Below are 12,436 nucleotides of genomic sequence, written 5' to 3'. Positions count from 1 at the left end.
TAAATTTGTACAAATATACACAAGTGCTGTGGGGAGGGGAAGGGGGTAGGGCAGAGGAAGGGGTGGCAATGGGGAGGGGAGGAGGAAGAGAGGAAAATGGGGGGCTCAGTCTGGGAAGCCTTCCTGGAGGAGGTGAGCTCTCAGTAGGGCTTTAAAGGGAGGAAGAGAGTTAGTTTGGCGGATGTGTGGAGGGAGGGCATTTCAGGCCAGAGGTAGGACGTGAGCTGGGGTCGACGGTGGGACAGGCAAGAACGAGGCACAGTGAGAAGGTTAAGCCGCAGAGGAGCAGAGGGTGCAGGCTGGGCTGTAGTAGGAGAGAAGGGAGGTGAGGTAGGAGGGGGCCAGGCAATGGAGTGCTTTGAAGCCAAGAGTGAGGAGTTTTTGCTTCATGCGAAGGTTGATAGGCAACCACTAGAGATTTTTGAGGAGGGAAGAGACATTCCCACAGCATTTCTTTAGAAAGATAATCTGGGCAGCAGAGTGAAGTATAGACTGAAGCAGGGAGAGACAGGAGGATGGGAGATCAGAAGGGAGGCCCATGCAGTAATCCAGTCGGGATGGGATGAGAGGTTGAACCAATAAGCTAGCGGTTTGGATGGAGAGGAAAAGGTGGATCTTGGCGATGTTGTGGAGGTGAGACTGGCAGGTTTCGGTAATGGATTGGATGTGTGGGGTGAATGAGAGAGCAGAGTCAAGGGTGACACCAAGGTTGCAGGCTTGTGAGACGGGAAGGATGGTAGTGCCGTCCACAGTGACAGAAAAGTCAGGGAGAGGACAGGGTTTGGGAGGGAAGATAAGGAGCTCAGTCTTGGACATGACAACACTATGCTAAGTGCTTGAGATGTCTTGAGATGTCTCTCTAGATTGTAAGCTTGTTGTGAGCAGGGAACGTGTCTACCAATTCTGTTATATTGTATTCTCCCAAGTACTTAGTACAGTGCTCTGCACACAGCAAATGCTCAATAAATGCAATTGATAGGGAGTTGATAGAGATGATCCCTGACCAGCCCCATAGATGGGCTCTAGATATTGGGCTTCCCCTTCATGTACTCTTTGTTGCCTTTTTTGGGACATGAGGCTAGTCCTCTATCAGGACTGGAGGTGTCACAGAGCCCCATGAAAGACCCTCCATGACGAGAGACTCCTCCACCTCCAACATAGCATCCAGGAAGGACACATTAGTCCTGACTGCTTGGGCCCAGTGGCGGGTATTGGCAGAGGAAGATAGAATTTCTGACAGCCTGCCTCTCAGCGCCCCCGGCCACATTCCAGGTCTCCCGGGCCCTGGAAACCCCAGGAAAGGGGCCCAATATGGCTCCAAAAGCTTTAGCTGGGCTCCCCAAAGTCTAGGGCAGGAGCCAAGAGGCTCATTGGAGACCCTTCTGATCACCTGAGATTCTTCCCCATGGCCTGGGTCCCAGACCATAACTTGGGGGGTCCCACAGGGCCAGGCTGGAAAAAATCCGTAGTCACTCTTCCTCTTACCCCACCAACTCCATACAGGACATGGACTGTGTCCAACCTTTAGTACAGTGCTTGGCACTTAGTAAGCACTTACCAAATCCCACAATTATCATTATTATTATTATCATTATTATTATTATTAATAAGAAATGCAGCCTCCTGATTCTCTCATTTCAGTCAGAGGCCCAGTCTCAGGGGCCCACCCTTATCTGCTCCTGCAGGATTTCCTGTTTGGGAAAGTTTTTGACAAGTGATGAGATACTCAACCGTTGAGTCTGAGGCTGCAGACCATGGACTATTCTTGAGTAACCTGGCCAGCCCCCTCACCCGCTGCCACCCCCGCCACAGAGCCCCCAGAGAGATTCAGTAGCCAGCAAGCCCCGGAACCCCAGCTGGCTCAGGGAGGGAAACGAATCCCACGACATGCGCTCTCCTTCCAGTCTCCTGCTGATGAAATGATTCACGATCAAACAGATGAAAAGACTAATCCCGCCCAGCTCAGTGATGACCAGCTGGTGAGCAGGCCTCGCCCTGGCCAGCCCAGAGAAAGGGTCCTCAAGGCTGCCAAATCCACCCCACCCCTTTTAGTGACCTCCCAGGCCAGGAGCCGAGCCAGTAGCCCACCAGCCTGGGCAGTCCCTGGGGTGGCTGGGCCCCTAACCGCCCCTGGGCCTAGGGGGCAGAGGGGACAGACCTGCCCTAGATGAGGGAGGAAAAAGACCTCACCTCCATTTATCCAGCTTCAGCCGGAAGCTGTAATCACCATCATAAGAACCGAGGCCACAGGCAGCACCATTACTGAGTTGGATCCACCTACTTCCCGGCTCAGAAGTCTGTGTCCAACAGTGACAACAGGAGTCTGTAAGGGACCATGTCAAAGTTGCCCTCTTAGATCTGTATCTTCCTCATCCTCCTCCTTTTCCTCCAGCAAACCACTGTGGGCTGCTTATCCATCAACTGGCCTGAATCCCTGCTGATATTTTTCCCTTGTAGAGCTCCCTGTGGGAACCAAAGAATCACCAAGTGCCAGGGTGATAGTAATTATGGTGTTTGTGAAGAGCTTACTATGTATCAAGCACTGTTCTAAGTGCTGAGGTAGATACAAGGTAATCTGGTTGTCCCACATGGGCTCACAGTCTTAGTCCCCATTTTGCAGATGAGGTAACTGAGGCACAGAGAAGTTAAATGGCTTGGGCAAGGTCACACAGCAGGCAAGAGGTGGAGCCGGATTAGAACTCACATCCTGACTCCCAAGCCCGTGCTCTTTCCACTAAGCCACAATACTTGTCAAGCGCTTACTTATGTGCCAAGCACTGTACTAAGCACTAGGGTAGATACAAGATCATCAGGTTGTACACAGTCCCTGCCCCACATGGGGCTCACAGTCTAAGTAGTAGGGAGAACAGGTATTAAATCCCCATTTTATGGATGAGAGAACTGAGGCAAAGCGAAGTGAAGTGACTCACCCAAGGTCACCCAGTAGACAGAGCCAGGGTTAGAACCCAGGTCTTCTGGCTCCCAGGCCTGGGCTCTTTCCCATTAGGCCATGCTGCTTCCCAATAGGAGCTTGGCTGTGACACTGTCAAGGTGCTCCTAGTGAGGGGAGGAAAGAGGGATCCTGCCAGTGTAGAAACACCCTGAGACCAATGAACCTATTGAAGGTGTCTGAGTCTCCCCATCCTCGGAGGGAGAGCCTGACCATAGGTCTGGCTTCTTTTGATTAATACCACTGATACCACTGATAGATTGATAGATTCCTTCCCTTTACGCTCACTCCCAAGGATAGTAAACCGGGCCTATTCACGTCTCCTATTTCTGTTGCGTGTTGCCAAGGATCTAGCCAAGTTTTCTGCCCATAGTAGGCTCGGTCAGTGCTGTGCATGTGATGAGACTGATGATGATGTTGAAGATGATGATGGTGATGATGAAGTCTCCCCGCTTGGGGGACAGAAAGGAAACATTCCCCCTCTCCTGGAAAGCCCCACCCAGCTGTCCCAAAGCACCCAATCTCAGGGCAGCGGGGAAATTTGAATGCGAGTGAGCTGACTACGAGGACGGGGTAGGTGGGGGGCAGGTCAGGAGCTGGAGAAGGTTCAGCTGCCTCATTTCAGCAGCCCAGAGAAAGGCAAATAGCTTATTTCTCTGGGTCTGCCATCCTCTCCATCGCTGCCCCAGGGAGCCACCTGCTCTTTTGCCAGCCTGGTCACTGACCTTTCATTATCTTGATCCTTGCCAAAGTCCTGGCCAAGGTTGCTGCCGGAATGACCAGGTAGTCAGCAGGACGAATTGAATTTTCTTTCCAAGAACAGTGTTTACCTGGTGTGCGGGACTCTTGCCTAAAACAGCAAGCAGCTGGGGCCAGTAGGATAGAGGCTGGCAGATGGGCTCTGGGCAGACGGAGCCCAGTGGGACACCTCAGCTAGCGTGGGAGGGGGCTGGAGAAGGGAGGGAGGCAGAAGGGGTGTCTCAAAGAGAGACACTGGCCACGGCACCCTAGTTTCCAAAGCAGAAAGCCCAACTTGTTACATAATTACTACTGCTCTCCAGGGCAATAGCCTTTTGTCCCCTATCATAGCCACGTAAGCTCATGGTGGGCAAGGAATGTGTCTGTTCATTGTTACATTGCCTAGTGGTCTGCACACAGTAAGCACTCAAGAAATACGATTGATTGACTGTGTTGTATATCTACCTGCTCCAGGCCACGTCCTGTGATTTGTTTCAATTTGTTGCTGAATTGTACTTCCAAGCGCTTACTACAGTGCTTTGCACACAGTAAGTGCTCAATAAATATGATTGAAAAATGAGTCTCAGGGTCCCTCCCACTCATCTATTCTGGGCCCACTTACCCCTACCTGTTTTCAGGGCTTCCCCTCTGTGCAGAGCTCACCGTGAGCAGGGGTAATGCCTCTTCCAATGATGAACAAGAAAACTTATATCTTTCAGCTAGTCTGCCAGCCAGTCACTCTGACCCATAGTCAACCCCTAAATGGCAGTCTGTCTGTCAGTATGCCAGTCAGCCAGTCAGTGTCAGTCTGTCCATCATGAATGAATGTCTCAGCCAGCCAGCTCTGCAATGGGCAGAGGTGGACCCCGATCCTTGAGTGCCTAGCCCCAGAGGCAGATTTTTGGCCCCTGGGTCCACCAATCCCTCCCAGGACCTGGGAAATTGCATGGGAAGCCATTTCTGGGAAGCAGCATGGCTTACTGAAACAAGCATAGGCCTGGGACTTGGGGAACCTGGATCATAATCCTGCCTCTGCCGCTTGCCTGCTGTGTGACCTTGAGCAAGTCACAACTTCTTGGGGGCCTCAGTTTCCTCATCTTTAAAATGGGGTTGCAACACATGATCTCCTTCCTACTTAGACTGTGAGCCCCATGTGGGACAGGGCCTGTGGCCCGCCTTATTATCTTGTGTCCACCCCGGTGCTTGGCACATAGTAAGCTCTTAACAAGCACTATAATTATTATGAAAAATGTTCTTCTTCAGCTCACTGAAGACCCTGACCATCCCCTACTTCCTTAGCCCTCAACTCAGACAACAGGAAGGCATCTTTGACAGATCATCTCCTAAAATCAGTCTTGGAAGAAATCCCTGGCCATTTTCTTTCAGCTGAAGGCTGGGCATGTTGGACAAGGGCCACTCAATGCCCTGATGAGACTTGGACTCGAGGAAAGCCTTTTCCCCAGGGAGCCCAGGGCTCGTAAGCCATGAGTCAGTCAAACAATAAATCAATGCTACTTATTGAGCACTTACTGTGTGTGGAGCACTGTACTAAATGCTTGGAAGAGTACAAAGGTCAATCAATTTAATGGTACTTATTGAGGACTTACTATATGAAATGCACTGTACTAAGCACTTGGGAGAGTAGAATAAGAAGAGACAATCCCTGTCCTCAAGGAGCTTACAATCTAGCAGGGGACGCAGACATTAAAATAAATATAACAACATTTTTGGGTCAGATGAAGATGATAATTATGATATTTGTTAAGCGCTTACTATGTGCCAGGCACATTACTAAGCGCTGGGGGGAATACAAGCAAACTGGGCAGAGACACAGTCCGTGTCCCACATGGTGTTCACAGTCTTAATCCCCATTTTACAGATGAGGTAACTGAGTCCCAGAGAAATTAAGTGACTTGACCAAGGTTACACAGCAGGCATGTGGTGAAGTCGGGATTAGAACCCATGACAGCATGGTGTAGCAGATAGAGCACAGGCCTGGGAGTCAGAAGGTCATGGGTTCTAATACCGGCCCCGCCACTTATCTGCTGTGTGACCTTGGGCAAATCACTTCACTGGGCCTCAGTTACCTCATCTGTAAAATGGGGCTTAAGATTGTGTCCCCTACATGGGACAGTTATTGTGTCCAACCTGATTTGCTTGTATCCATCACAGTGATTATTACAGTGCCTGGCACATAGTAAGCGCTTAACAATTTTATTATTATTATTATTATTATTATTATTATTATTATTATTATTACTCCCAGGCCCAGGCTCTATCCACTATACCATGCTGCTTCTAAGCAGGGCTTGTCCCTAAGGAGCTTGGTTGCCTTTCTGTGCATCTCCTGCAGCTTAATTTGGTCCTAATAAGGTAGCCCCATTTCCAGGGCTATTACATATCCATTGGCCCATTCAAACCAGTATTTTACCTCTGACAATAGCAACAGGGTGTATGAGGGAACTGTTTTATGATCGCCCTCCTTGACATGCCAAACACCCTAACTTTGCCTCTACTTCTCTAGCTTTCCCTGAGGTAACCCATTAGGGATGGGCTTATTTATGAATTTGTCTAAATCCCTTTTGCTCTTGCCTAAAAAGCAGTAACCAGAACTGCACATAGTACACCAGATGCAGGCGCACCTGCTGGTTTTACATCGCGGCAATGATACTATGTCTTTTGTTTGGTTTTCAATGAACTTCCTGATGATGCCCTGCATTTGTTTGGCCTTTTGGGCTGTTTCACAGAGTAGAGTGTTTTTTAAATGAGCAGTTGACAAAAACATCCAAGTTTATTTTCTGAGATGTGATGATGATGATGATGATGGTATTGGTTAAGCACTTACTATGTGTCAAGTGCTGTTCTAAGAGCTGGGGTAGATACAAGCTAATCAGGACGGACAAAGTCCCAATCCCCCATGGGGCTCACAGTCTTTATCCCCATTTTACAGATGAGGAAACTGAGGCACAGAGAAATTAAGTGACTTTCTCAAGGTCACACAGCAGACAAATGGTGGAGCAGGGATTAGGACCTAGGTCCTTCTGACTCCCAGGCCTTGCTGTATTCACTAGGTCATGCTACTTCCCTGTTGTGTCTGATAATTGAGAGCCTATCAACTCCCCCCTCTTGCCCTACCCCCAAGACCCAGAAGAGTGAGTGTGTGTGTGTGTGTCTATAAGTGATTGTGTATGTTTTCATATGTGCATGTGCCCACATGTGTGAATGTGTGTTTTGGGGGTCCCCTGAGGGTAAGGGCCATGTCTTCTCTGCCCCTCCTCATAGTGCCTATCCCAGGGCTTTGCCCACTAACAACTCAGGGCAGAGTGGCATGGACACTGACTGATAGATGGGCCAGTCGATTCCAGTACACAGCAATCCCCACCCAATCTTAGAGGACCCAGTTCTGTAGGCTGGGACCCTAGTATCTGTCTGTCCCAGAAAAGTCCTTGACTCCCAGCTTCTAAGTCAGTCTGGACCCAACCCTGGGGACCCAATGGGGGAGACTCCAGCCCAAAGAGGCTTTCACCCATTCAACCCTAGGTCACTGGACAGGGGACTATGCTGGAAAAAACTTCCCACCAGTTCCTAGGGATTCATGGATTTGGCCAACATCATTGACTCAATCTGGGCAATTGATTCTGTCAATAATAATAACAATCATTATAAGCGTAATAACTATACTAACTGTGGTATTTGTTGAGTGCTTACTCTGTGTCAAGCACTCTGCTAAGTGCAGGATAGATACAAGATAATCAGGTTGGACACAGTCCCCGTCCCACATGAGTCTCGCAGTCTAAATAGGAGACAGAACAAATATTGATTTCCCCATTTTACAGAGAAGGAAACAGAGGCTCAGAGCAGTCAAGTGACTTGCTCAAGGTCATACAGCTAACAAGTGGCAAAGTGATGTTGGGGCAGGGGCAGGGATAGGCACAGGGCCAGATAATCCCCAAATCCTCCAAGGGTGATCACATGATCATCTGGTCTTCCCCTGGCCTGCAGGAAAGAACACCGCTAGCATGCCCAGGCCAAGAGTATCTCCACCCCTGGGATCAGGGCAAAAGTCAGTCCCCACTGAAAGACTGGCAGAGGCTTTTTCCCTAAGGTATTGATCACTGGACAGCCCAGTCCAATAAGCCAACGGCACCTCCTGATCTCCCCTAAGCTCAGCCAACATTGTTCAAGGCCTCACACTGGGCTTGTGTCCCTTCCGGGTTCTTCAGAAACTTCCCCTTCCTTCTGCTATTGCTGCCTACAAGGCTCTTTCTCCGGCACGTGCTTCGCTTCCATTCAGTCATATTTATTGAGCACTTAACTGTGTGCTGTGGAGACAACAGCTGGACCTCTGGCCTCCTCACCAGCATTCCCGGCTTCCTCCGCCACGAGCCCCAGCTGGTGGCCTGGCAGGAGCCCAAACATGAGCTGAGGGAGGAGCGGCTGCCTCTGCCCCAGCCCAGGCCACCAAGCTCCCTGTGCTCCCGGATAATTACAGGCTCTCGGTGGCATGCAGGTGAGGGAGAGGAGATGCCCTTCCTGTCTGAAGCGTTCCCAATCCAGCATCGAGCGTGGGTCTGGGAGCAGGCTGAGCCCTGTGGGGGTGGCAGCTATGTCCCCTCAGGCTCTATTGGAGACGGTCCTCGGAAAGGCCCCTTTCCTCCCTCCCTGCCCAAAGGCTCAGCTCCACCCCTCCCACCACCCCAAAACAATGCACAGAAAGACACTACAGACTGTCTGTGCTGGAGTCCCTCCAGTCATCTGATTCCTGTCAGCCTCCGGGCCTGAGCCTTCTAACCCAGTGTTCGCCTGGGGGAAGCCGCCGCCCTCTGGGGATGTGCTCTCTGGGGACATTCACTCTGGTCCCTCAAAAACCGCCACGGGGTAGCAGGGAACTGGCTGGAGTGGACCAGTTGTGTGTGGGACGGACACTAGGAGCACCTTCGCAAATGTTGACTCTTTGCCTGACAACAGAACACTCCGCCCCACACTCACCAAGCCCCAAGAGGGAGGAGAGATTTGAATTTCCTGGACTAGCCCGGTCAGGAATCAGTCACAAGAGGGAGGGAGGGATTCTACTGAAAACAGAGGATCAAAATGCCTCCCGCTCTACCTGGTCCTCTTCTGGAATGGCCCTGTCATAAGGGAGACTGTGCTGGGACAGGAAACCCATTTCCCAGAGGCCTCCTCGAGCCCCAGCCTGATTTCCCAAGGCCCGTACTCATGGGCTGGGCTTACTCAACTATTGAGGAGTGGAGCCAGGCCTGCTGCCGGGACTTTAGGGATCCGTTCACAGGTTACACCAATTCAAATTCACTTTCCCCCCCATCACCAGCCACTGAGAAGTGGTCTTGCCAGAGATTTATATGAGCTGCTTCCCTGTGAGCCCAAGCCCACCCATCTCTCCCTTGACAAAATCCATCCAAATAGGGAAATCCAGGGCCCTCCCAGGACTAGAGATTGGGCACCCAGGCTTGTAATCATCATCATCATTATCATTATACTTAAGCACTTAGTATGTGCCAAGCGCTGTTCTAAGCATTGGGGTAGAAACAAGGTGATGGGATTAGACACAGTCCCTGTCCCCTCTGGGGCTCACAATCTCAATCCCCATTTTACAGATGACATAATTGAGGCACAGAGAAGTGCTTACCAACGTCACACAGCAGACATGTAGCAGAGCTGGGATTAGAACCCCGGTCCTTCCGACTCCCTGGCCCATGCCATATCCACTAAGCCATGCTGCTTCTCAAGTTCGCCGCAGGGCCGCAGCTAGAGGTGTTGGGGTGGGATGGGGATCTTCCTGGGAAGTTGTGAAGTGAGCCCTGAGCAAGAGAAGGGGAAAGCATGTAGGGGGAAGGGCCAGGCATAGCCACTGAAACACTGACTCCTTCCAACGAGAGGAATTTGCAAAGGGTGGCAGAGGCTGACCCAACCTTCCCTGTGGCCTGCTTAGTTTTCCACCAACATCAAGACACGGCTTCTCTCAGGACCGGCTGCTGAGCTGGGCCAGGAGGGGACTTGGCCTGAATTTCCCCCCGGCTTCCCTCAGGGCTCCTACATCCTCACATCGGGTCCTTGTGTCTTCCTCTAGGAGAAGAAAGGGCAGGAGTTGCAGAGAGGGCCCGCAGTGGAGATCACCAAGCTGGACAAACTGCTGAACCTGGTGAGGGAGCCGGAGCCGGCTCCCAGACCCCAGCCCTAAGCCTCAGCCCTCGGGGCAGGCCCAGCTGCAGGCTCCTCCGGCGCTGACAGACAGAAGCTGCCCGACTGCTGAGCTCACAGGGCCTCAGTGAAGGAGGAGCCCGGCCTGCCCAGCCTCAGAGCTACTGTGACTGCGCACATGGGGGTTAGAAACACAGCCTGGGAAATGAGACAGGCACAAGGGCAGCCTCTCTTGCTAGTAACTGCTCCAACTTCTGGCACCCCCCTCTGGCCCTCCCTACCCAGCACGCGCGCACACACACACACACACACACACACACACACACACACACACACACACACACACACACACACACACACACACACACACACACACACACACACACACACACACACACACACACACAGAGTCTGGGGCCCCCTCCTCACAGATTTCTAACTGGATTCACACTTAGGATGAGGACGAGAGTGTTTGAAATAGACGTGGTTTGTCTGAGATTCTGAGTCTGGGCTGTTTCTAACGTTTTCTGGGTTCTGGGCCTGGCAGAAACCTAGCTGAGGGGAACTTTGTTGATCCCGTGGTCCGGGGACCTAAAAAACCCATCTCCTCCAGCCAACTCAGCCTGAACCCTCTTCGGGGCTGCAGGGAGAAAGTGTGGAGGATGGGGCTTGGCCCTACCCTCCTCAGCCGCTGGAAATCCCCACAACCACTCTGCACCCCTTCTTGCCACTAGACAATCCATTTGCCTCCTCCTCAATCGATCAACTGTATTCACTGAGCACCAGAGCACAGTGCCTCACAGGGGAGCCCCTGCTTCTTCCAAGTTCCCAGTCGGCCCAGCCAAGCTCCCCACTCCAACACCCCAATTCTCTGTGGGCACTCCTGTGCCCCACCTGACCTCAGGCCCTTTGTCTGGCAGGGCCTGGATTCCAGAGGCCCCAGTTCAGGCCCTCTCCTCCAGCCCCCTGAACCCCTACCTTGACATGACCTTCCAAGCCCCTTCCAAGTTCCATAGAAGTGTTCTGGGTTGCTCATCCCGTACCCTAGCAACAACTGTAGTGTCCGTGTGCTGAAGCCAGGAGACCCAGTTAGGGGCCCAAGGCTTCTGGCAAGGCCAGAGCCCCCCAGCCCAGCTCCCCAGGTCATGATCCCATGAGGAGGTGGTTTGGAGTCCAGCCCTGGCTGAAAGGGAGCAGGAAGGGGTAGCTTCCCCGCCCCCGCACCCTCTGCAGCACTCTGAGCCAGCTGAGACAGACCGACACATTGACAGGATCCTGGATCTGGATTTTATTATTCTAGAAAAAGCACAGCTGGGGCTGTGAGGGTGCTAGGGGAGGCACAGAGACCCAAGAGAACCAGGAACAGCCAATGGGCCCCCACTACCCCCACCTTGGAGGGACCAGCCCTCCCCAGCCCCCAGGCCCCCACCCACTCCCTGCTGGTCATTGCCCCACTGAGGTTGCCCATCAGTCCTCCCTCCTGGGTGACACCGGCCTGGCACAGAAGGTGGGGAGGGAGCGAGGGAGAAAGAAAGAATCGCTGCCCGGACGAGCTGCACAGGCTGTGGGAGATTCCCCCTACCACCTCCCTGGCTCAGAGGGGTTGGCAGGGAGAGGAATTGTGTGCCGTTGGGGTCCAGGTGTGTCTTCCCTCCACACTCCTCTATCAGGGGACTCAACCCAAGGGGCACGGGTGAGACCGTGGGGTGCTGGAGATGGGCAGGGACTGAGAGAATCAAGGGTCCTGCCCCTGTGCCTGAACATTCCTGGTGTTGGGCAGTGGAGGACAGGCTCTTCACGTGTCCTGGCTCCTGGCAGGCATGAGTAGCCCCTAGTCTGTGCACCGGGCTGGTCTGGAGTCCCTCCCCTGGCCTCAGGGCTGCTCCAGCCCCACTCCTGCCCTGCCCCTGCCCGCCATGGGCCTGGAGAAGATACAGCACCCTTAGCACCCACCCCACTTAGGGAGCTCATGGTGGCCATCACTCCTAGCCCTCCATTCCCGGCTCTCATCCGATCTGGGCTCATGGCTAACCTCCTCTTGGAAGGGTACATCCAACAGAGTGGGCAGAGGCCGAAGACTGCACAGGAGGGGGAAGAGCAAGGCCCCAGACTCTCCGCCCCCGAGAAAGAAACCAACCAGTTCCTTGACTCCTATTTCTTTCAGAGTGCATGGCCTCCCCTGGCCCCGATGCCAAGGGGCGCCCCTCCCCACAGAGTTCTCCCCACAACAGAGTGGGGCCCCAGCCCCCATCCCTGGCTGCAGGGCAGGGAGGGGTGAGTTAGACCGGGCCTGGGGCCCATCAGACTGTTCCCTCTGGGTCTGACTCCAGCCAGGGCCGGTGTCCTGGGGTCCCTTCGCCCCTCCTTCCCAGAATCCTCCATCCGAAGCTCGTTGGTGGGCCGCCTGGCTGGGTGGTCCTGGGGGAAGCTGGCCCGCCTGACCGGAGTGGTCCCGAGAGCCCCAGCACCGCGGGCGGGGGGCCAGACGGCCTCAGGGCTGCAGCAGGTAGCTCCCCTCGTTCCTGCTCCCCTCCACCTCAGCCGGGGGCCGCTTCTCAGGACAGGATGGGGTGCGGCAGGCCCTGCAGA

At 53.2% G+C, this 12,436-nt stretch overlaps 1 protein-coding gene across 1 annotated transcript in view; it reads left to right on the top strand.

Annotated features, from left to right (window-relative positions):
- The window catches only part of DNAI1 (dynein axonemal intermediate chain 1), a 195,462-nt gene extending 185,117 nt beyond the window's left edge, over positions 1–10,345 (top strand). Inside the window, exon 20 of the mRNA XM_038743923.1 lies at positions 9,777–10,345. Coding sequence (XP_038599851.1) covers positions 9,777–9,887 — 111 coding nt within the window. The 3' untranslated portion in view covers positions 9,888–10,345. The remainder of the gene's footprint in view (positions 1–9,776) is intronic.
- The last annotated feature ends 2,091 nt before the right edge of the window (positions 10,346–12,436 follow it).

This window comes from Tachyglossus aculeatus, chromosome 3 (genome assembly GCF_015852505.1).
Source record: "Tachyglossus aculeatus isolate mTacAcu1 chromosome 3, mTacAcu1.pri, whole genome shotgun sequence".
In the NCBI taxonomy this organism is placed as follows: Eukaryota; Metazoa; Chordata; class Mammalia; order Monotremata; family Tachyglossidae; genus Tachyglossus; species Tachyglossus aculeatus.
This window is presented reverse-complemented; position numbering and strand designations above follow the sequence as displayed.